At 46.4% G+C, this 25656-nt stretch overlaps 1 protein-coding gene across 1 annotated transcript in view; it reads right to left on the bottom strand.

Moving 5' to 3' along the window:
* CRB2 (crumbs cell polarity complex component 2) overlaps window positions 1–25049 on the bottom strand; it is a 47628-nt gene extending 22579 nt beyond the window's left edge. The window contains exons 1-6 of the mRNA XM_007474628.3: window positions 24327–25049; window positions 6205–6813; window positions 4224–4419; window positions 3102–3241; window positions 2511–2696; window positions 1805–1918 (exon numbers count right to left, since the gene is read on the bottom strand). Of these exons, the coding sequence (XP_007474690.2) occupies window positions 1805–1918; window positions 2511–2696; window positions 3102–3241; window positions 4224–4419; window positions 6205–6813; window positions 24327–24447 (1366 nt within the window). The 5' untranslated portion in view covers window positions 24448–25049. The remainder of the gene's footprint in view (window positions 1–1804; window positions 1919–2510; window positions 2697–3101; window positions 3242–4223; window positions 4420–6204; window positions 6814–24326) is intronic.
* Between the last annotated feature and the right edge of the window lie 607 nt (window positions 25050–25656).

The raw sequence follows: 25656 nt of genomic DNA, 5'->3' as shown, positions 1-25656 counted from the left end.
CCCCTTAGACACTGGTGAAACCATAATGATCCCTTTTCAGAAGAAACTCTTTAAAGTGCATCAAATAAAGTACCCAGGATTACAAAAGAAACCAATTATATTGAAATATAGGTATCAAAATATTTTTTTAAAGCAAGTTCACAAACCCCAGAACCTTTAATCTCATCCAACTCTGTCACTTTATAAAGGAGGAAACAGAGGGCCAGGGAAGCAAAATGACAACGTATATTATCAACCTGGGATCCATGAACTTAAAAAAATATTTTTGATAACTGCATTTTCCCAAGTTCATATTCCAGCTCTGTCATTCTGTGTACAATCAGCTCATAATTAGCAAATCTGGGATATGAACTCAAGTCTTCTGATTCCAGTTCCTACATCTTTTCCCCTACTTCATTCTGCCTCCTTTCTTCCCTCTGTTAGTACACAATCATCCAGTCTCTGAATAAATACCTCCATTGACAGTGAGCTCACTACCTCCTGAGGCAGATTAGGAAGGCATCAGGGTCCTGGAATGCCAGAGGCTGGAAGAAAGGCCTTGCTTCTGTCTGAGCTCTCTGACTACGTAATTGCCGATTGGAAGAATTCAGTCCAGGGCCTGTGCCAGGACAGGGGGGGAGGCTGGGTTCAGAGGGAGGAATTTGTACCAGGGATGTTGGGAGAGGGAGTATCGAAGAGGACATTCCAGAGGAATGGGTAGGAGTGTTCATTCACCGGTGTGTGTAGCTTGAGGATGTGGACAAGTATGCACAGAGCTGAGGGCCACAATAACAATCAGAAGAACTCCCATTTCTCTGCTTCATTAAGGTTAACACATGTTCTATCCAATGACTCTGAAGGAGGTTGTTCAAAGGTTATTATTCCCATGTCAAAGATGAGCAAAGTGAGCCCAGGGAGGTTTTGTGACTTCCCCAGGGTCATTAAACTAGTGTTAGTTTGTGTGAGTGTGTGTGAATATGTGCATCCTCTCTGACACACAGAGCCACACAGGTCCAGCTCATCATGGCTCTTTGCCATCCTATGCACAAATGCCCTCACTGCTTCTATATTTTTGGACTCTTTCCTGGATCTAGAATGCCCTCTTTGGCTGCTCAAATCCTCTCCATCCTTCAAGGCCCCTTTCCTCTGTGAAGCCTCCCCTCGCTTCCACAGTTCCATCACCAAGCCCTGAGGACCTGTAGCCTAGTTCCAGGAGGAATTTTGGCTGGTCTGTGGCCAAAGGTCTTGTGCTAGGATTTGAACCCAGTTCCATGACTCCAAATGCCTTTACTAGGCTTTAAGAGCTCCCAAACCTGGCACTAGGTGTTCTCTTGGTCTCTGCACAAGGCATAGTGAGGATGCTTGGGAAATGGTCAGAGAGGGAGGGAGGATACGAATTAATGAGTGGAAAATGGATCCAGTGAATGAATGGAATAAATAAATGAGTGAGTGAATGAGTGCATGATGGAAGAAATAAGTCAGTGGTTATTCATCATCATAAAAACTCATATAGTGCACTCAGATTTACACATGGGGAAATAAATGAATCAAGTAAATGAGCAAGCCAAATAAATGACTAAGTAATGGAGGAAATAAAAAAATAACTGACTGAGTTAATGAATGCCCAGTTACACAGAAGGCAGTACAGGAACTTCCCCATTGCCAAAGAAAACTACAAGGAGCAAAGTGGGACTGGCTTCCTGAACTGCACACTTCCCTCCCCAGAGAAGACAGGGTGAGACAAGAGGACCCAGGGACCAATGACCCCCACTCGGGCAGAGGGCACCCATACCCCATCCCCTCCTCCCATCCCCCCATCAGGCACCTGTGTACCCTGCCAGGCAGTGGCACTGGAAGCTGTTGGGAAGGTCCTCACAGGTCCCTCCATTCAGGCAGGGTTCAGACTCACACTCATTCACGTCGACAGAGCAGTTGTCCCCTGTGAGCAGAACAGTCAAGAGTCTTTAATCAGACAGAGGAGAATGAAACAGCTCCCTTCCACAGTGCCTATGAGGTCCCCTTGATATCTGGGTACCAGGGCTGAGAGGCCAAGGATCAGAGAAGGGGATCCCATAAAGTCTCTAGTCCAACCCCTTCATTTTACATATGAGGAAATCAAGGCACTGAAAGGTATTCAAAGTCAACACAGCTAATGAATATCGATCAGAAACAACATGAATGAAGACAATAGAAAAGCATGGAAAGGCTTACATGAACTGATGCAAACTGGATTTGCACCTCTGTTCTCCGCTTCCAAAATCAATGCTTTTCCCATTGTGCCACACACAATCTGTCTCAATGCCTCCCGAAGGCCCAGAGGCTCAGAGGGGGCCGCCAAAAGCAGTCACCCAACAGGCTTTCCAAGCTCAAACTTCAGTCTAGCCGCCCAATGCCCACTACAAGCCTTTTTGCAGCACTGACATCCTCCTTCCTGACATCCTAGCTCTTAAAGCCTCAGCCAGATGCTCCCAAGAACAGGGTCAGACGTAGCTGGAGAGAACTGGGAGGGGAGCTCCCCACGTCCCTCTCACCTGTGAAGCCGGGCAGACACTGGCACGTAAAGCCGGCCGCCGAGCTGTAGCTGAAGGTCCCAGGAAACACAGGTTGGGCTCCCCCGTAGAGTGACTGATTGGATCGCTGGAGACAAAGGCCCCCGTGGAGGCAGGGGGCCCCCTTGCACTCATCCTCGTCCATCTCGCAGTGCTCCCCATGGTAACCTGGGAAACACCACAGAGGTATATACACGCCCCTACCCTCACGGGCTTTCATAAACACATGCACAAAGGTCACAGATATATCCACAACCAAAAGCTCCCTTCTACATGCAAACGTGTACGTGGGCTCTACCCACGGATGCGTGTTGTTGATGGAAACCCAGACCAGAAATATGGGGACCGTTTATTGTAAAAACCAAGACCCAGGCAGAAACGGCTTGCTCCAAGTCCCACAGGTAGGAACAGTACTATTTGAATACGGGTGTCTGCTGAGTTTGGGGAATAAGAATCATGCCAGAGAATCCTGAGAGAGCTGATGGGGCCAGAACAGGAGGTGCTGAGGGGGGCAGGGTCGGAGGGGGATTGGCATAAACATGCACCCACCAGCACGCACGCCCACACACGTACCTGGCAGGCAGACACAAGTATAGTTGCTCAGCCCATCCAGACAGGTGGCATTGTGTTGGCACGGGTTGGACAGGCACTCCAGCACTTCCACCTCACAGAGAGCACCCTCGAAGCCAGTCCCACTGCAGTTACACTGGAACCTGGGACAGATCCAGCACCCAAGAGTCATAGATCTCAAGAGGCTGACAAGGACTCTGACATTCCACAATACCATCCCAGGTCCAATTCCACAGGAGCTGAATGGGGAACTAGTCCAATCCCTTGATTTGGCAGAGGGGAAAACTCAGACCAGAGAGGGGAAGCAGCTTGCTTCATGTCATGCAGCAAGTTACTAGCAGAATCACAGAATCCAATTTCTGTGAATTAGAAGCTGGAAGAAGCTTTAGAAATGATTTATCTAATCAACCTCCTTTTCATAGAGGAGGAAAATGAGGCCAGGAATGATGGAGTGGGTTAGCACCAAGGCCAGGGCTTGAACCCACACAATCCAAGAGTGTAGGTCTCCTCTATCAGGCTGTCCTATGCAATTTATGCTGTTATTTGTGTTTGTTTTGTAATTTCACTTTGAAAATTATAAGATTGGATGGATAAATGAGCTGGACTTGGGGTGAGGGAGGCCTTGGTTTGAGTCCTGCCTCTGACCACACTGACTGACCCTGGATGAGTCACTTGACTTTTTAGTGGCCAACCAATTCTCTAGCCCTGGAGGCTATAGCACAGGTGATGGTCATCAGTGATAAAGAGAATTTCTTCACTGGGAGTTCCCTGCAGTCTTGGACTCTCTACTCTAGTCTTTGCCCCAAAAAGCTTCTTATGTATACGTCACCTCTCCAATCCTAGGCCAAAAACCTGGAAGGGCGGGAAATGGCTCTTAGTTCAGTTTTGTATGGGCCTCATATACTGTAGTAGTGTTTAATATGACTAGAGAACTGAACTCCTGCCTTCCTCAGTCAGGCCCAGGCCATGGACCTTTTGAAGGCAGAAGCTGGCCCTCTCCTTCCCCCTGAGAGTTTCTACATAGCAAGGTCACAGATGTGGAGCTTCTGAAGGGCTGAGACCCCTTTTCCTGCCTCAGTATCCCCCACCAGGCCCAGAAGGGTCCTATACCCCCAGGGCACTCACCTATCAATGAAGTTGTGGCATATGCCTCCATGGGCACAGGGCTGGCTCTCACACTCATCGATGTCCACTTGGCAGTTATGTCCAGTGTAGCCGGGGGAACAAAGGCATTGGTAGAAGCCGACACCATCCAGGCAGGAACCCCCATTCTGGCAGGGGACTGACACGCATTCATCTATTTCTGTCTCGCAGTTCAGTCCTGAGACAGAGGAGTTGAGGCAAGGACCAGTACAGGAAAATCAAGAGAGTCAGAGAGAGAAAGAGGGGAGAGGCAGAGAGACAAAGAGAGAGGGAGGAGAAAGAGGAAAGAGAGAAAGAGGAGAAACAGAGAGAGAAGAGAGGGAGAGGCAGAGAGAGAGAGAGAGGATATAGAAAGACAGAGAGGGAGGAGACAGAGGAGAGAGAAACAGAAAGAAAAGAGAGGGAGAGATACAGAGAGGGGAGAGACAGAGACAAAGAGAGAGAGAGGAGACACAGGAAAAAAAAAACAGAGAAAAGAGACAGAGAGAGAGGAGACAGAGACAGAGGCAGAGGAGAGACAGAGAGACAAAGAGAGGGGAAAGGGAGAGAGACAGAGACAGAGACAGAGACAGAGACAGAGACAGAGACAGAAACAGAGACAGAGAGACAGAGAGAAATTGTCCATTGGATTCCTTTAGCTCAGTGTGGCTCCCTAAAGACTCAGACTCAGTGCTGACCCAGAGACTGGGGGTGCTCTCCCTGATCTCTAAGCCCCCAAACCCTACCCTTTGCAATTTCAAGGTCCCAGATGGCCTCAGCCTAGGTGATGTGGGACCCAAGTATGAGGAACATGAGGACAGGCTAGAGAACCCCTTCGAGACAAGGCACACACACAGAGCCAGTTAGAATTTACAGAGTATTTTCTTCATGACCTTGTGAGGCTGGTAGTTGTAACATCTCCTTTCTGCCTAAGAGGAGGCTGAGGGTCTGAGAGGAGAACTGAACTAAAGCTCTTGAGATTCAGAACTGGAAAGGCCCTTACAATTAGCCCCCTCAATTTATAGGGGGGATTCAAGCCCAGAAAAGGGGATTCACTCAACTGAAATCACATAGCTAACAAATGGTTGAACAGGGAAGGGAGCCCAGGTCTTTGGACTCTGGATTTCCTGCTCATTCCATTATCCCAGACTCCATCCAAACACAGCCACACATCCACAGGACTACCTCACATCCCTCCCCCCACTCCCACCCCCACCCTGGAAAGGTTCTGCTCAGCCCCCACCCCCATCCCGCCAGGCTTCCAGAACTGATGACTCAGAGGAGTTACCCAGTGCTCCTCCCACCTGGTGACCCCAAATTCCTCCCGGGGCACATCCTGGCCAGCCCCCAGCTCCTCAGACTCCGGTGCCTGCCGGTGCTAGGAGAGGGAGCTGTCCTGAATTCCAGGCCTTATTGCCCTGCCTGGGGAGGGGAATTGAAGGGAGGAGGAAAAAAGGGAAAAGAGAGAAGGGAAGAAGAGGAGGAGGAGAAAGGACACAACCACTGAGACCAAGACCCACTGAGTCACCCAGGCAAGAAGGAGCAGGCTCCATCTCTCACCATACAACCATACACAGACATATACTTGTATAGGAATATATGCTCCAAGGCACACCCACAAGCATTTCTCTTATTCCTCAACAGACACAAGGCCCTGGGCCTATAACAAACAGACCCAGGCAAATGCCTGGACCCTTCTCCACAGTGAGGGGGGGGGGGAGAGGGGGAGGGAGAGAGAGACCTTCATCTTCTGTAAAAGTCTCATTAGACAGAGATAGGACAAGGGAACTGTGAAGACCCCCCAGACCTCCCTTTCCCTGGAGTCTGCTGAAATCCTTCCTCTGAAGACATTCCATTCAGGTCCTTCTCCTGAAATTTTCCGGGGTAGGTCTCTTTCCCTTGTCCCTGGGGTGGATCACTTTTCTCTTGACCCGGGATAGGTCCCTCCCACTGGTCTGAGTCCCAGGGACCTTCCAGGCCTCACCTGTGTAGCCAGGGGAACACAGGCACTGGTAGCCATCCACACGATTGATACAGGATGCCCCATGCTTGCAGGGCCTGGATGCACATTCATCGATGTCGAGCTCACAGCGTGGGCCCTGGAAGCCTGGCACACAGTAGCACAGGAAGCCGCCTGGACCATCCACACAGAGAGCCCCATTCTGGCAGGGCTCCGACATACACTCATCTACATCTTCCTCACACAGGGGCCCAGCCCATCCTGGAGGGCAGAGGCAAGCAAAACTGGCCCCTGTTGCAAGGCAGGTGCCCCCATGGTGGCACGGCTGGTCGGTACAACTCCAGAGACAGCCATTCTCCCCACAGTCTATAGAGGTGCAGTTGGGCCCCCCAAATCCAGGGGGACAATGGCAGGTGTGGTTCAAAGCCCCTGGGGTGGCATGGCACGTCTGATTCTCAGGGCAGACCTGCTCTGAGCAGGCATCATAGAGCTTCTCACAGATGGTCCCCACATAGGCCACGGGCTCTGTGGGACAGACACACAGGAAGCCACCACTACTAGTGTCCTGGCAGATGCCCCCGTGGGTGCAAGGGTCTGAAGTGCAGCCACTAGGGCCTGAAGAGGACCAAGTCCCTGCAGAAGAGAAAGAGAAAACCATGTATCAGAGGTGGAAGTTCATTCCTCTTATTTTACAGATGAGGGAACTGAGGCCTGGAGAGGTCCAATGACTTACCTGTGGCCATAGGAAACAAGGAGCTGAGTTCAGGATTAGCTCCCATAACCCCCTCACCCTGCTGCCAGACTGGGGCTACCACAGAGATGCAGGAGGCTTTGCTATATCCATATCCCAAACTGGGCCAAGATTAAGGAGCCCCTAAACTCAGCACTCCTCCCACCCACCCTTGCCCCAACCACTGCAATGTCTTTATTTTTCTTCTGTCCTCTAATCCCTTGTTGCAAAATCCAGCATTGTTTTGCACAGATTCAGGAAGCCCCATTGCCAGCAGAATAAAGTTCCAGTCTCTGTGTCTGGCATTCAAGGCCTTTCATAAGCTGGAGCAACCCTCTCTTTTCTACCCCATCCATCCATACTCCAAACAAACCAAAAAAAGTATCCCCTTCAAAGATCCCCTTGTACTCCCAGGCTTCTGTCAGTTCAAATCAAGCACCACCTCCCCCATCAAATCATCTGTAACAGTCCTCAGACAGCCTTCACATAAGCATTTTTGTCTGCATTCCCAAATGTACTTATCATGTAATTGTGAATTATAGATATCTGTGCCTGTGCCTTTTCTCTCAATGAGATTGCAGGCTCCACGGGGCCATGGATTGGGCTCCATTTAGACTCCTTCATCCCCGAGGGTCTCGCAGAGCTCTGTACACCTCAGTGCTTAATGAAATCATGTGGGTCCCTTGTTTTGTAAATGCCAGGGCATGAGCAGGGCAGGGAGCACCTATGAACCAGGCTTAGGACAGGATGAAGTATGTATATACCACAGGGGGGAAAAAACCAGACCAAGGAAATCTGGGCTAGTCTACATCAGTGACAGTGACCCACCCCCACTCCAAACCAAGTGCAATGCCCTCCCCCAGAGACCTTATGCCATGCCCCACCCACCCCACCCAGTACTGGGTGTGCCATGCCCCCCCTCACCCCACACAGGGAAGGGAGGAAGTGCTCCCATTGGGCTGCTAGGTAGAGGGGTGGGTGAAGTGAGGTATGTCCTCAGTGAGTGTAGAGAGGGGGAGGGGAGTGGCCTGAGTACTCTGCTCCCCTCCAGCTCTGCTGCTTGTGAGCCACCCACCTTACCTCACTGTGCACTTTTATTGGCTGCTGAGCAGAGGAGCAGAAGAAAATAATGTCATCAGGCATGTGGAGAGGAGGAGGGAAAGCTTCACCTGAGTCCCTCTGGCTATCTAGAACTCAGGAGAAGGTGGTGGCAGGTGGCCACATGCCCACAGAAAGCACTTTGCGTGCCATCTTTGGCACCTTGCCATAGATTCACCATCACTGGTCTACCCTCTAGAGCTGGGATTGGACCAGGTGTATCTACACTCCAAATCTGGGGTAAGACAAGGATAATCCAAACCACAGAGCACAACCAGAACCAATTGTATTTAGCACAGAGCTCTCCCCTACTCCAGAGCTGGGGAATGATACCAGACTAAAAGCCAGGAAGGCCTTGGTTCAAATCCTGCCTCAGGTACTGACTAACCATGTTGTCCTGGACCAGTGACTTAAAATCTGAGTCTCAATGTCCTCATCTGTAAAATGAGAAAAGCAATACTGATAGTACCAACCTTATAGTTGGTTTATTCTGAGGATCAAAAGAGAAGTTACCCATAAATCATTCTGTCATCTCTAGCTATCATTCATTGTATGCCAAATCTGAGGCAGGACCAACAGTTTCTACCCCCAAAGATAGGACCTCAACTCCCAGAATAAAGTGGGATCAAGGATAAATGAATTTCAGATTCTTAAAGGCCCAAAAAGCTGGGAAAGGAGCAGGTCACATGTATATTCTCAAGCTCCCATGTAAAGTGAAGAGTCTGGAATAGGAAGAAATCTTAGATGCTATATATATCTAGATGGAACATAGTATAGTGGACAGAGACTTGGACTTGGAATCAAGAGGATCTGAACTCAAATCCCTCCTCAGTTATTTCCCAGTTGGGAGACCCTGGGCAAGTTTCCTGATCTTTAAAATAAGGGTGTGGGGGAAGCTGGATGGCTCAGTGAATTGATAACCAAGCATAGAGATGGGAGGTCCTGGGTTCAAATCTGGCCTCAGACATTTCCCAGCTGTGTGATCCCGGGCAAGTAATTTAACCTCCATTGCCTAGTCCTTACCACTCTTCTGTCTAAGAACCAATACACAGTAATGATTCCAAGATGGAAGGTAAGGGTTTAAAAATTAAATGAAATTAATAAGAGTGTTTGTGCCAATGAGATAACACAGTACATAGAGTACCAGGCCTGGAGTCAGGAGGTCCTGGGTTCAAATCTGGCCTCAGATACTTCTTAACTGTGTGACCATGGATAAGTCACTTAATCCCAATTGTCTCACCCTTGCTACTTTTCTGCCTTAGAATAAGGGTTTAAAAAAAATAAAATAAAATGACAGTGTTAGTCCTGTTAACCTTAAGATCCCTTCCAGCTCCAAATGTTAACAGGGATCAAGGTGGTACAGTTAATAGAACACTGGGTGTGAAATCAGGAAAAGCCAAGTTGAAATCCTGTCTCAGAGACTTACTAGTTGTATAGCTCTGGGAAAGTCACTTAATTTCTATCTGCCTTCGTTTCCTCATCTGTAAAATGGGGATTTATTGGCACCTACCTCTCAGGACTGAGGCAAGGATAAAATAAGACAGCACTTATAAAGTGCTCTCTAAGCTTTAAAGGGCTATATAAATACTAGCTATAGTTATTATTATTCTCTCATGGTCCTTTCCATCACCGTCCCTGCCACCCCCACTTCCTAAGTGGAATAATGGGGCACGTGTCTGGAATGGCCTCTGGAGGGGGATCTTCGAAGTCCTGAATGTGGACAGCCTTCCTCCTTTCCTCCCTGGATACAGTCTCCCTCCAAAGTTCCTCTAGGAGTCTCCTGGGAGGTTCTGGGAAAGGGAGGGAGTGAGGGGAGACCTTAGGGTTGACCCTAAGAGACAGGCTCTGACTTTGAAGCTCTATCTTTTTTTTTAAACCCTTACATTCATTCCAAGGCAGAAGAGCAGTAGGGGCTAGGCAATGGAGGTTAAGTGACTTGCCCAGGATCATACAGCTAGGAAGTTTCCAAGGCCAGATTTGAACCTAGGACTTCCTGTCTCTAGGCCTAGATCTCAATCCACTGAGTCATCCAGCTGCCCCCTGAAGTTCTATCTTGTGTGACGTTGGACAAGTTATTTGACCCCATCAGTTTGCCTCATCCGTCTAATGGGTTTGATATCCCCTACACTACTAACCTCATAATCATAGTGTGAGGAAAAGGCAAATAAAGTGTTAAGATCTTTAGAAACAGGACCTGTTCTGCTGCTGTATGTGCTAGCTGTCATTTCTTTAGATGTTCCCAATACTCCCAGGAGGGAGACGGGACAGAGCTTATTATCCCCATTTTTCAGATAAGGAAACTGAGGCCCAGGGAAGAGGAATTATTTGCTCCTGGCTAATAATTAGACTTGGGACTAGAGCCCAGATTTTCTGACCATCTTCTCCTGACTTTCATCCTGGGACTGTCCTCCCTTCTCCTTTTTACTCCCCTCCCCCTTTCTGTCCTGAATTCCAGGCCCTTGTTTTCTGCCTGAGTGCCTGGCATAGAGGAAGGGAAGAGCTGACCTTGCTGAATTTCTGGACATCCCACAAAAACTGATCTTCCCCAGTCCAGAGTTCTGACTTCCTAGGAGAGATGGGGAGGCCTTTCCCATTGACTGAAGGAGAAGAAGGATTGTTGGGGATCCTTCCTGGAACTAACATTGTGGGGGGACTAAGGGATAGAACTGGGCCCAGAAAGGGCCCCCCAAACTCCAGCAGAGCCCTGGAGGGCAGAGTTATACTCACAGAAAGACCTTTTATTTTATTTTCTTTTGAGGTGGAAGGGACTTTAGAAACCATCTAATCCAAATCCCTTCATTTTATAGGTGAGGAAACTAAGGCCCCAGAAGGGAAATGATTCATCCAAAGCAACAAATTAATTAATGGCTGAGCAAGGACTAGACTCCGAGTCTCCTGGGAGTCTGACCCAGTGCTCTTTCTTCAAGGGAGGAGGGTGCAGCCAGACTCTCCCCCTCCCATTTGAATATCTTCAAGGGATGGATGGACCAACGAGCCTCTGCTCTCTGCTCTGCTACCCTGCCCTCCTCCCCAGCCAGAGATGTCACCCAGACATTAACCAGAGGGCCTGGTCCCTGAGACTTCAAACCCTTAGCACCCCCTTGATAACACCCCTAACTGATAACTCTCAGGGGCTTCATCCACTCTCCACATTCCAGCGGGGGTCAGGGGCCAAAGGCCAGGGCCTGGATCATCAACCACGGTCCAGTTCATACTACTGGGAGTTGATGTTAGGGGGCAGAAGCCATGGTGTTTTAGGGGAGAGGGAAGGTTGATTGGTCATACCCTATCAGGGACAGAGCAGAGAATGTCAGGTAATAATGCCCTTACAATCTGACCTTTCTACAGCCCTTCCCATTTTCCAAAGAATTTTATACACGCTGATTGTCTAAAGAGGCAAGATGGTGTTTATAGAAAGAGCACTGAATTGGGAGTCAGGAGATGGTAACACGAAATCCAGCTCCTACAGTTCTTAGCCTTTCCGAGCCTTGATGTAAAACTTAAGGAATTCCTCATAGAAAGGAAAATGATTTAGTGAACCCTAAAACTCTAGGTAAATGGGAGCTAATAATTCTGAATTCAAACAGGTTGTCTTCTCATAATGGTTCGTCTAGCTTCAATATCATGCATCAGACATTCTTTTTCCTGGGCCAGAAGAGATTTTAGAATATAGGCTGTTAGAATATAGGACACAGAACATTAGAGCTGAAGGAAGGGACCTTAGAACACCAAAGATTAGAGATGGAAGGAACATTAGAACAGAGAAGATTAGACCTGGAAAGAACCTTAGAACATAGAAGGTTAGAGCTGGAAGGGTCCTAAGAATATAGGACCCAGAAAGTTAGAGCTGAAGAAAAGGACCTTAGAACACTGGAGGTTAGAGATGGAAGGAGCATTAGAACAGAGAAGATTAGACCTGGAAAGAACCTTAGAACATAGAAGGTTAGAGCTGGAAGGGTCCTAAGAATATAGGACCCAGGAAGTTAGAGCTGAAGAAAAGGACCTTAGAACACCAAAGATTAGAGATGGAAGGAACATTAGAACAGAGAAGATTAGACCTGGAAAGAACCTTAGAACATAGAAGGTTAGAGCTGGAAGGGTCCTAAGAATATAGGACCCAGAAAGTTAGAGCTGAAGAAAAGGACCTTAGAACACTGGAGGTTAGAGATGGAAGGAGCATTAGAACAGAGAAGATTAGACCTGGAAAGAACCTTAGAACATAGAAGGTTAGAGCTGGAAGGGTCCTAAGAATATAGGACCCAGAAAGTTAGAGCTGAAGAAAAGGACCTTAGAACACTGGAGGTTAGAGATGGAAGGAGCATTAGAACAGAGAAGATTAGACCTGGAAAGAACCTTAGAACATAGAAGGTTAGAGCTGGAAGGGTCCTAAGAATATAGGACCCAGAAAGTTAGAGCTGAAGAAAAGGACCTTAGAACACTGGAGGTTAGAGATGGAAGGAGCATTAGAACAGAGAAGATTAGACCTGGAAAGAACCTTAGAACCTAAAAGGTTAGAGCTGGAAGGGACCTATGAATATAGGATAAGAGTCAGAGGTGTAAGAGGCCCAGATAATCATCTAGTCTCACACCACATAGTAACTCCCTTATAACAATGGACACGTTAAAGGGTCATCCAGGCTCTGCACAAACAGGGATGGCCAATGATGGTGAGTTCTCTTCCTTTAAAGCAGCCCATCCTGATTTTGAATTGCTCTCATTGTTAGGAAGTCTTTCCTTCTATTGAGCCCATCTGCCCCATGTAACTTCCTCTTAGGGTTTAAAACTGCAAGAGACTTTGGAGATCATCTGTAATCCAGGGAATCTTAGCCTTTTTTGTACCCTGAATCCCTTCACTTGTCTGGTAAAGCCTATGGGTCCTCGGAATAATAATTTTAAATGCATAAACTATATATCACAAGATTACAAAGGAAACCAATAATGCTGAAATATGGTTATCAATGTTTTTTCCCCAGAAAACCAGTTCACGGACGGGCTGTAGGCTCCTGATCGAGTCAGCGCCTTGATTTTGGTCCCTTGACTGTCATTAGAAAGTTTTTCCTTACAACACTGAAAGCTGCCGCCCTGCAACTTCCCCCCAGCGATCTGAGTTCTGGCCTCTGGGGTCAAGTAGAACAAGGCTAATCCGTCTTCCACATGACAGCCTCTCAGATATGTGAAGCCCGTGATACTGCCCCTCCTCAGTCTTTGCCTTAAACTAAACCTCCCCAGCTCTTTCAATATATTTGTCATCTTAGAGCAGGAAACAAAAGAGTGGATGCCGACACTTTAGGCCTGTGTTCGCCCCTTTCCCCCTATACTCCCAGGCCCGGAGGGTCCTGGGATAGAGACCCTGGGCCACATTCTCTTCTCCCAGAAATGAACAGACATTGAGATAAGCTGGCTCTTTGCTTGGACTTCAGAGCCAAGGGCTGGGGAGGCTGCAGAGGGAGGGTAAGGGAAGAGGGGGAGCATCCCTAGCTGGCTGGGATGGCCAGATCGGGAGGTGGCCTGCTGCCATGGCAACAGAGCTGCATATGCTTACATTAGCAAATCCCTTGTGACCTCCCCACCTCATTCTGCCTGACCTGAGCAGGCCACAGGATTAGCAGAAGGGCCTGGCCTGGGCCCCAACTTGTCCCAAAGCCTGGGGTGGGGGAGGGGGAAGTCTGTGGGGCAGAGCGGAGGCAGCAAGGCCAGAGGGTTTTAAATTTGCAGGGGACCTTAGAGATCATCTGCTCCACAGACTGAGGTGGAAGAAAGCACCTTTGTCCTGAGTCGGAACCCAAATGGCAGGCACCTAATGGCTCTGGGAGTCTATTAGACAGATCACCTAGCCTTAGTTTACTCAGCTGTAAAATGAGGTTGATCATACTTGACCCACACAGGACTATTATGTGGCATTAATGAGATAATGAATGCACAAGTTCTTTGGGAATAAGACACATAAATGCAGTCTATTATTATTTTGTCTACCCAATAGCCAAGCCTTTCCCCACTCTGAATCTCAGTTTCCCCACTTGTAAATCAGGGACGACAGTACTTGAGCTATCTGCCTCTTAGGAATAAGAGCGAAGAGCTGTAAAACTTTAAAGAAATATAGAAATGGTGTAAAGTATTTTCTATACCAAGTTATACCAAGAAAAGCTGTAGTGTCTTCTAAACAAGGGCTACTGATCACTTGATAGCTCTATTGCATTGAGTAAATGAATTAAATGAGATATTTAAAATATCCTTCTTGAGGAATGGAGGTCGCTCTGGTCAAGCCCACAGAAGACAAGCTGACAAGAAGAGGCCTAAACCCAAAACAGATGGCCACTTTAAAAACCAACCAGGAGGAGCAGCTGGGTAGCTCAGTGGATTGAGAGCCAGGTCAAGAGATGGGAGGTCCTGGGTTCAAATGTGACCTCAGACACTTCCCAGCAGTGTGACCCTGGGCAAGTCACTTGACCCCATTTTCTAGCCCTTACCACTCTTCTGCCTTGGAACCAATATACAGTATTGATTCTAAGATGGAAGGTAAGGGTTTAAAACCAGCAAAGCCTGTGGCATACAAAGATCAGGGAAGGAACAGAGCAAGTTTAGCCTGAAGAAAGCTTGGGGGTGGGGTGGGGATGGGCAATAATAGCCATGTTTAAGTCTTTTAAAGTTGTCCCATAGAAAGAAGAAGAGACTTTGCATGGCCCGGGAGGGCAGAGCTAGAAGCTTGGGGTAAAGGGTGTCAAAAGGTAGATAAGGGCTCAAAGTAAGGAAAATACTCCTTTTTATTTTTTTTAATCCTTATCTTCTTAGAATCAATACAGTGTATTGGTTCCAAGGCAGAAGAGGGGCAAGGGCTAGGCAATGTAGGTTAAGTGACTTGCCCATGGTCACACAGCTAGGAAGAGCCTCGAGTCACATTTGAACCCATCTCCACTCCTGGCTCTCAATCCACTGAGTCAACTAGCAGCCCCCCCCCCCCCAAGGAAAATATGTCTTAACAATTATAACTCTCCAGAAAGTGGGATGAGCTATATAAAAAAATAATGAGTTGTCCATCACTTGAGGTATGTAAATGAAAGCTGGAAGGTCACTTGTTAGGAATGCTCTTCCTCTAACCTGCTACCTTATAGTTTCCCAGGCTACCTTCAGGACAGTACAAATTGATGAAAAATACTGATTAACTTTGAGTTCAAGATGAAGTATAATTTTTTTGCTTTTTTCCTTGCTTTTTTGTGACAGGACTATAATATGGAAATGTTTTGCATGATTTCACATGGTTGATTGCTATCATACTTCTTGCCTTCTCAATAAAAGGGAGAGAATTTGGAACTCTAAAATGTTTTTAAATGAATGTTAAGTGGGCAGCTAAATAGCTCAAGAAATTAAGAACCAGGCCTAGAGAAAGGAGGTTTTGGGTTCAAATGTGACTTTTGTTTTAACATTGTTTATTGTTACAAATTCAAATGACTTTGGACATTTCCCAGCTGTGTGACCCTGGGCAAGTCACTTAACCCCCACTGCCTAGCCCTTACCACTCTCTTGCCTTGGAGCAATACACAGTACTGATTCTAAGATGGAAGGTAAGGGTTTAAAAAATAAATGTTAAATATATTTATTCTTTCTCAAAAAAAAAGAAATGTAAATATGAAAAAAATTAAGATTCCTTTCTGCAGGAAGTCCTTTCCAGTTCTCATTCCAGCTGCCAGTGCCTTTCTTCCGAGATTAGCTCTGACCTACTCCATCTATCTCTTGTATGTATCTAGCTATAACCTGTTATCTCCATTGGAATGTGAGCTCCTTGCGCTTGTTATTCTCTTTCTGTATATCCCCAGTGCTTAGCGCAGTGCCTGGCACATGGCAAATGCTTAATGATTTATGCCTATTGACTGACTGACTACATGGGTTGAACTAGAAGCCCTCTAAAGTCCCTTCCAAAGCTGCTCTTTTATGGACATTTTGGGCCTTGGCAACTCATGAAACCATCCAAGGCAAGGAAGAGAGGAAGAAGTCAGAACTGTGTTTAAGTGTTGATTTATATAATAAGAATTCCAGTCCTATAGATCCTTCAATTTAAAAACCACGGGGAGATCCTAGGTTCACATCTGGCCTTAGACACGTCCTAGCCGTGTGACCCTGGGCAAGTCACTTAACCCCCACCGCCTAGCCTTTACCACTCTTCTGCCTTGGAACCAATGCACAGTATTGATTCTAAGATGGAAGGTAAGGGGTTAAAAAAATTTTTTTAAATAAAAGTAAAACCACGAAAACTCTGTGACACAAGTCATGTGAGTGTTACTTTCCACATTTTTCAAACTGAGATCCAGAACAGGAAAGTAACTTGCCCCTGGGCACACAGTCCTTCAGTATCAGACCTGGGATTAGAACTCAGGTCTCACGATGCCAAATCCAGAACGCTTTCATTTAAACCACACTGTCCCTCAAAGGTGTCAGCCAAAAGAGATGAGGGGGAGGTAAAACTTCTCTGATATAAACTTTTAAATATACATATATGGAGTCTAGATCTGTGATCTCCTTTGGGAAGCTCCTCTGGGAGCTCCTTTGTTATAACTTTCCACTGGGGAACATTAGCAACTAATCTCTTAACTCTGAAAATATTAGAAATATGTCTTGAGGAAATACCTGAGAGATGAAGTTACTTGACCAGGGCAATATGGACAGTATGTGCTAGAAACAGGGCTTGGACACAGGCCACATAGTATCATAGATTTAAAGCTAAAAGGGATATCAGAGGACATTGATTCCAATCTCTTATTTTGCATGAGGAAATAGTGGTCCAGTGAGCTTAATTGTCTTGTCCACAGTCACACAGGCAAATGTCCAAGGCAGAATTAGAACCCAGATCTTCAGTTCTGAAGTACAGTGCTCTCTGCCTATTGCACTGCCTTTCACACCTATGTATGTGAAATAAAATCAATTCTTCAAAAACTTCAAATGAGTAGTTCAAGAACATGAAAAAGAACAATATACACGACTGCAACAATGTAAATGGGAAGAGCAACTGTGAAACACTTCAAATCAAGGATGCAAAATTACAAAGTATAAGAATGGCCCCACATAAAAGATATAAGAGAATACCTCTCCCCTCACCTCCTTCACAGAGGCGGGTGGGCCATGACTGTGGAATATTGTACATCTTTCCAGACTTTTCAATGCATTGATCAGTTTTACTATTTTTTAAATCTTTTTTAAAAAAGAAAAATATTGCTTATTATGTAGGATGACTCTCTGGGAGGAAGAAGAGAATTGTTTGACAATGTAAAATCATAATCAATTTTTTTAAGAATAGAATTTCTTCTTTTAAAAGTTGCTGACCCAAATGTGATAAAAGGCAAAAATGGTAAATGTTGGAAAGGTTCTGAATTGGTAAACACTTTGGGTCTGTACTTTAAAAATCACAGGGAGAGGCAATGAGGTGACTCAGTGGATAGAGAGCCTGGCCTAGAGATGGGAGGTCCTGGGTTCAAATGTGGCTTCAAACACTGCCTAGCTGTGTGACCCTGGGTAAGTCACTTAACTCCAATTGCCTAACCCTTACTGCTCTTCTGCCTTCAAAAGGATACTAAAATCAAAAGGTAAGGGTCTGGGTTTTTTTTTTTAATCATAGGGAGATATGTACACACACACACACACACACACACACACACTTTTCTCCTCTGATACCACCATGGGGCATACACCCCCAAGGAGGTCAAAGACAGAAAAAATGCACCAAACTAGTCATAATGGAACTTTCTGTAGTAGCAAGAAACTGCATTTATGGCTGAACACATCATAGATCGATCATAAATGTAATGAAATATTATTGCATCACAGAAAAAATAGACATGGAGTCAAAGAAATTTAGAAAGAGTTCTATGAACTGAAGCTGCATTAAATGATAGAAGCAGAACAATTGACATGATGGCCAAAATAATATAAAGTTAAACCAAAGTTAAGCCCTTGAGAACTCTGATCAAGGCAGTGAGAAATGGTGACTTTAGAAGACTCAGGATAAAGCAGGCTTCCCGCCTCTTGACAATTGGAGGGGGGGTGGTTTATAGGTCCCAAAGAGGTGGACATTTGGAAACAAGGCAAATTTGTTGATCTGTTTTGCTCAACTATATTTATTTGTTTCTAGGGAGGGTTCTACGAATGGGGATGGGGGTATAGGATAGGGGAAAGTGATAGTGATAGGAAAAAAAGGAGCATCAGAGAATTATTCGGAAAAAAGTTGACTGTGCCTAGTTTAGTCCAACCACTGAGGAGAAAAATTGGGCCCAGAGAGGGAAAGTGATTTGCACAATATTATACATTAGTAGCAGAGACTAGAACCTAGGTCTTTGGACCCACCTTGCCTGGTGCTCTTTCTACTCTGGAAATGCAGTATTACATCACCCAATCTGTCCTCCACTATGTATAACTTCAAATACCTAGAACTAACTCCTTGAGCACTAGGCATGCACACGCCATCTGATGTACACAGGATTTGCTCATCTATTAATTTCTTTGGGTCTCCCAATGAACTTGACAGATAATTCTAGAGGATAATTTTGATCATTCTCCCTTTTCTTTTAGTGACTAAACCAAGGCTAAGTGACATAGAAAACAAAGCTCCTCCTATGCATCACATGCTACAGCAGTGGCTGAAGCACTAGACCTGGGCATCAAGATGAACTGAGTTCAAATCCAACCTGAGACATTTATCTAGTTGTGTGTGATCCTGGGCAAGTTACTTAACCTCTGTCAGCCTCAGCTTACTCAACTGTAAAATAGGGATAAGAATAACACCTATCATATTTATAAAGTGCTTGGCACAAAATGGTTGAATTAAAAAAATGCTTCTTTCCTTCCTCCTCTCTTCACTTTGTTCAATTTCATCCATTTTCTCCTAGAGATTTTCCATAGAAGATCCACCTCACATGCTGGAAAATTCTCTCTCTCTCTCTCTCTCTCTCTCTCTCTCTCTCTCTCTCTCTCTCTCTCTCTCTCTCTCACTCCCCCTTTCAAAGGTACCAGCCAAGCATCAGAGATGTCCTTTGTTCTCTTTCTAATGCCACCTGACCATCCCCTTCAAATACCTACCACACATTTCTTCAATGAAGCAACAAGATACAGGATGGGAAAAGCACTAACTCTGAAGTCAGAGAACTCGGGTTCAAATACCACCTCTGACCCTTACTACTTTTGTGACTTTGGCCAAATTACTTAATCTCTTTGGCCTTCAGCTTCCTTATCAGTAAAAGGTAGGGGTTGGACTAGATTGTTTCCTATGGCTCGAAATCTATCCTTTATGCTAAAGCCTAGGTCATAATTGGAAATAGAGAGCTGTTTCCTTGTCAGCCTATTTACCCACTATTTGCACACAATTCTAACAAGTTTAGTTATCTAGTTTCCAAGTTTGACTAAAGTAAGAGCAGAGTAAACTGCTGCCTTACAAGGTCAGGCTGCTATGTAGGTTCATAAGTCTAGAGCTAGAAGGGACTTCACGGATCATCTAGTTCAATCCCATCATTTTTCAAAAGAAGAAACTGAGGTCCATTGAGGTTAAATGACTTGGTTAAGGTCACACAAGAAGTAAACAGGGGAGGTATCTGAACTCAGGCCCTCTGGTTCCAGAACCAACTTATTATCACCAATGGTTATCATTACCAAGGGGCAGCAGTAGGTGGTACAGTGGATAACGTGCCAGGTCTGGAATCAGGATGACTTATCTTCCCAAGTTCAAATCCAAACTCAGACACTTACTAGCTGTGTGACTGTGGACAAATCATGTAACCTTGTTTGTCTCCATTTCCTCCTCTGTAAAATGAGCTGAAGAAAGCAATGGTAAACCACTTCAGTATCTTTGCCAAGAAAACCCCAAAAGGGGTCACAGAGAATCAGACATGACTGAAAAACAACTGAACAACAATCAGCCACAAGGCACAGGGAGGTCTAGCAGGGCAAGGAGATAATGAAATTTGATAGATTTCAAAGGGCTCCTTTTTCATTTCTGGCTCTGTATCCTCAGCATGGTGCCTGACACTTAATAAATGCTTGTTAATTTATTGACTGAAGGAAGAAACAAGAAAATGTGCATGTAGGTAAATAGGACTATTCTATTCTGAAGAGTCAGTAAGATACAGGGAGAGAAAAGAGTCCTGCTTCTTAAGTCAGAAGTCCTGGATGCATACCTTGGTCAAGTCACTTCCCTCTCTCAGCCTCAGTTACTCCTTCTGTAAAATGGGGAATATTTATAATACTGGTACTCTCTACTTCACGGGGAGGTCATAAAGAAAGTCTTTGATAAACCTAGACATGTGAGCTACCATTACAGTCCTGGACCATCATTGTGATTGAGATTGATGGCCCTAAGTAACCAAGGAAAAAGGAGAAGCAATTCAGTAGAGGCAGCCTGATGTGGTGGAGAGTGCCAACATGGATTTCAATCCTGCCTCAGGCATCTCCTATCGGTGTGTGACCTTGTGGTCAACTTATTTAATATTGAATCCGACTGAATAGTGTCCAGCAAGACCCCAGGGAGTTGGCCTACTGGGAGCAGCAGGATGACATTATCAGAAGACATCAGTGGCCTTCAGCATCGGAGATGTGGCTGGGGGTGCTTCAGCCCCTGCCTCCTTAGCAGTCACAGCTATTGAAGACCCAGAAAATAAACTTCTCAACACCAAAGTCCTTTGTCCTTGTCAAACAGTTTAACATCAGAGTTGGATACAATTTTATCAGGGAAAACTACATTAAAGATGAAGCACCATCTGCTTTGCTGCTACTTCCTAAAGATCAGAGAACCCTTCTCTCTGACTTGAAACTAAAACTTCCTAGAGGGGGCACCTCCCCACTTAGAATTAAAGTTCAATGAGATCAGGAATTGTCTTTTTTTTCTTTCTGTTTCTATCATCTACACTTAACACTGTGCTTTGCCCTTTTCATTAATAGTAAACTTTGTTATTAATTCACCCTCAGTTTGCTTATCTCTTTACTATCTGTATGATAAATATATATAATTTTTAATATGATAATAAATTACTCAACAAAGCACCTTGTATATAATTTTTATAACAACCCTATGAGGCAGATGTGATTTAAAAATTAATAATAAGCAGCTAAGTGGCTCAGTGGTTTGAGAGTTAGAGATGGGAGATCCTGGGTTCAAATCTGGCCTCAGATACTTCTTAGCTGTGTGACCCTGGGCAAGTCACTTAACCCCATTGCCTAGCCCTCACCGTTCTTCTGCATTAGAGCCAATATACAGTACTGATTCTAAGACAAAAGGTAAGGTTTTTTTTTTTTTAAATAATAATAATTAATAATAAAGGTGCTTTGTTAAGTAATTTACATAGACATATGCAAATGTCAGTTATTATTAAAAGCCCTTCCATCTCTAAATCTTATGCTCCCCAGGATCTTATTTACTTCACGGTGCTTTTTTGGGTAAGCTTTGCTAACTTCCTCCTCCCATTTCTGTCTGGCATCCTCCTTCCCTACTTTCTCACCCCAGGGGCCTGGGACTGGGGAATGGAAATGAGGGGACCTCACGTCCCATTGTATAATGGCATCCTCCCTTGGCCTGGCAGATTTGCAGAAATACTCTTGGCTTCTCCATGGAAACTGTTCATGCCTCTGTGATGAGTGTGAGGGAAGGGTAAGGACTTAAGGGAAGAGGACCCAGACCCCAGTTGAGAACCTGGAAGGCTCTAATTTAGGGCCAAAGACTAGGCAGACAGATGCTCTGGGCTCTGGAAAACCCACCAGGCCAGGTTTGCTATCAACTGTTCAATCCACAGGGTTCAAAGTCGCCTCAAACACCAATCCTCCTCCCCTCCAATGATCGGAGAGAGATGGACACATGCTTTCTAAATTCAGCCTCTCACCTCAACTGGAAATCTCATGCTACTGCTGTATTTGCTCATACATATACGTATGTGCATGTATCTGCATGGAGGAGTCCGTGTTCTTATTATGTCTGAGTATGTAATTGGCTATGCACATGTTTTAGTATGTGCTGACATGCATGTTTACTCATGAATGGGATTGTGTTTATGGGGTTATAGCTGTAGGTGTGACTATATTTTACAGTGAGTGGGTGAGTGAGAAAGACTATATCATTTTATGTATGACTGGGTATCCACATGCAGGAATGTACATGCCAGCATGTATGAGAACATGTAAATGTGTCTCTCATTCATGACGGTGAGCAGAACCTGTCCGATGCACATGACAAGAAAGAGGCCATTACATTTAGATGGCTCTTCTTGGTTTATACAGTGCTACATAAAAAGGTACAAGCTGTGTCTGTGATATTTCTTTTTGTAGGCATGTGTCATGGACCACAGGGGACGGGCCTGACTCCGAGAGGGTTGGATCTGGGGACCAGAGCAGAAAGGGGGCTCCACATGATTTTTAGCAGAAATGAAAAGCATCCTTTAGCCTAGGACATTGAACTCTAAGTCCTTCACAAAGCTCAGAGATGGGCCAGGGCCAGTTCAGGTCATTGAGACTGAAGTGTCCACAACCTCTCCCTCAGCCTTGGTCCATCCAGATTTCTAGCACATATTTCCCTACTAGATTGTTAGAAGATTGGAGGGGGGCCAGGGGAGGTCAGGGAGAGATGGTTAGGGACCAAGGAACAGCGGTTTCCAGCTTGGCAGCTGTAGCCATAGTGATCCAAACAAAAGCTACCCAAGGCCTGGGCCTCCCTGGCTTTCCCTCTTCAGGGAAGAGAAATTCCAGGCCCCAGGAGCCAGCTCACCAGACAAAAGTGGGAGGGGGGTGGGAGGAGTGTCAACTTTGCTTCAAAGTTTGAATGCTTTTCTGAAGAGAAAAGAGGCCCTTAATGGACAGGGGGCCTTGTCAAGGGGCTCCAATCAGGCCCAGACCTAGATGGGGGATAGGAAGGACAAATATAGTCTGTACCAGGGGAATGGGGGAGGAAGGAACTGAGTGCCTAGGATTGTGTGTGTGGTTGTTTGAGAGTGCATATGACATACATGTGTCTCTGTGATGTTGTACAGCTGCTTAAGAGACAGTATGTGACCACCACACAATATGAGTACATCACTGTATGACAGAGGGAGCTGGATGGACTCTCATGGGCCCCCTATAACTAGGACCCCACAATATTTCTGAATCCCTATCCCACCCTCCAGGTCACACAGAGCTTCCCTAGATGACAGTCACACCCCCATATATCTCTTCATTCTCCTCCTGGGACACTTCCCTGCCCCAGGGGCTCCTTAAAAATCCCCATCTTTCCCTTTCTAGGGGAAAGAAAGACAAAGATTCCTCTTCCTCTCTCAGAGGACTATGAAGTTCAGGAAATCAAGTCCCTCCCACTCTCAATTAAGGCTAGCACCCAGCATCCCACACTCTGCAGCATCCCACACTTCACAACTTGTGCCACAAATCTCACATTTCATACCCTATACATAAGCCTCAGTGAACAACTGAAAGCTCACACTTACATACCCTAAAACTTATTCCCCTTTCCCACTCCACTCCAACCTATCCATCCATACATACACAGAAGAGTCATGTAGTGACCAGGACACTAACTTGCAATTTGGCAAGACTTATATTCAAATCCCACCTCACGCACACTAGCTATGTGAACCTGGGCAGCAAGCCACTTAACCTCTCTCCATGACTCAGTTTCTTCATTTGTAAAATGAAGTTAAAACTGAATGGCCTCTAAGGTCCATATTGCACACGAAGCCACAACTCACTCCAGTATACAACACCCCATAATTCATATCTGCAAGAACTGCTTCAATTTGTACCACCTAGAGTCATCAACATAACCAAAATCACCACCCCACGAATTCCCCACAACTCATGCTCAAACACAGCATCTCACAGAGGATCTGCTCCCCCCCCCTCAGCACACAATCCTTATCCCACACGTATCAAATGCCATCTATTCACAGCCTCCCTCTGACCCCCCCCCAATCCCTCCAAATAGGACCACTGAATTCACACCTGTACACACAAGAGTCTCAAAGGACACATAATAGTCCCTCCATCCTATTCCCAACTCAGATGCAATGAGGCAGCTCAGGTCTGGGGGGTGGGGTGGGGAGGGAGGGGACACAGCGAGCCCTCTATTCACCCCAGCTCTCAACAGCCGCTCAAGTAATGAGGATGAAAGGGACCACCCCATCCCACCCCATGCTACTCCTTCCAACTACTCCCGGGGACCCAGCATCCAGTGGGCTCCCCTCTTCCGCCCCCGCAGGTGCCCCCAGTCCGGTTCGGTGCCTTCAGTGCGCACAAGTCGCGACGCCCCTCCTCTCCCGCACTGTCCCCAGCTCCCGTCACCGCTGGAGCCCAGGAAGTCACAACTCACCCGAGGGTTCCCGCGACGGCTCCTGGGGCAAAGTCTGGGACAGTGACAGGGGCAGGGGCAACAGAAAGAGCAGGAGCAGGAGAGGGGATCGGGAGCGGGAATCAGACTGCGCCAACTCCATCACCTGGCCAGGCTGGGGCCCTGAGGCGCTGGGGCTGGGGGCTGTTCCTGGTGGCTGGCGGGGCCCCGCATGGTTTGGACTCCCGGGCCCTTGTCCCTTCCCCCTCTCTGCCTTCCCTTCTTATCCCCTCCCCCTCTTCTCTCCCCTCTTCCCTCCCTTTCCTCCTTTTCCCCTTCCCCTCCCCTCCTCCCCAGCCCTAACCTCACCGCACCACCACCACCACCCCCGCCCCTTTCAGGGAATAGACCGGCACTAATTCGGTGGACGTTGTCCCAGCCCCTCCGCAGCTAAAGCCTAGGTGGAGGGAGGAGAAGGGAAAGATAGAGACCCAGGGCAGGCCGGGCTCTGGGGGAGGGGAAGGAGAAGGGGAAGAGCCTCAGGAGACAATGGGGATGTGCAGGGAAAGCTCTTCTCAAATCTTCACTCCCAGGGATAAACTTCTAAGGCTTTTCAAAGACTGGAACGGAGGGAGCCCAGGTAGAGCAGCACGCTGCCCCCTCCCAAACAAAGGACCCTAACAGATCTTCATTCCAGGGGTCCGAGTCTCCTAAGGGAGAGAGACTGCCTCCTCCCCTCCCCCTGGAACTACCTCCAACCTCATGGCCCCCTGCTCTGCCTGTGTGTGTCTTCTAGCTGGCTGTCTCTAGATGAAGGCGTAAGTCTGAGCATGAAACCGCCAAGTCACTGCCTCTCCATCCCTCAATTCAGGGTCCCCCTTCGATTCAATTCCATTCAGGCCAACATTAATTTATGAACGGCTCCTACAGAGCCAGGCTTGTGCTTGGCCTGGGAATACAAAGCTCCCTCCAGCTCCCCAAGCACAAAATCTTGTGGAAGGATTATAGGATTGAGAGTAAGAAAGGTCCTTAGAAATCACTTAGAACAGGGGTTATTAAAATCTTTTTGTGTCCTGAACCCCTTTGTGTGTCTGATGAAGCCTAGGGACCCATTCTCAGAATAATGTGTTTTTTTTTTATTTAAAATTAAAGGAAATGCTAAATTTTATTTAGAGATTAATGAAAATAAAGCTGTACATTTTTTTCCTGAGTTCATGGCTACCCTAAAATCTATCCACAAGGTCCATGGACTCCAGGTTGAGAGGCCCTGATCCAGTGTAAGCCCCTCATTTTATATAGAAAAAAACGGATACCGAGAAAGAAGGTTACAAATTACCACAAAACCAAAATAATCTGTGAATTGTTAGGCAGA

The sequence above is a fragment of the Monodelphis domestica genome, chromosome 1, assembly GCF_027887165.1.
Source record: "Monodelphis domestica isolate mMonDom1 chromosome 1, mMonDom1.pri, whole genome shotgun sequence".
Taxonomy (NCBI): Eukaryota; Metazoa; Chordata; class Mammalia; order Didelphimorphia; family Didelphidae; genus Monodelphis; species Monodelphis domestica.
Note: the sequence above shows the minus strand (reverse complement) of the source record. Positions and strands in the feature narration are given on the sequence as shown.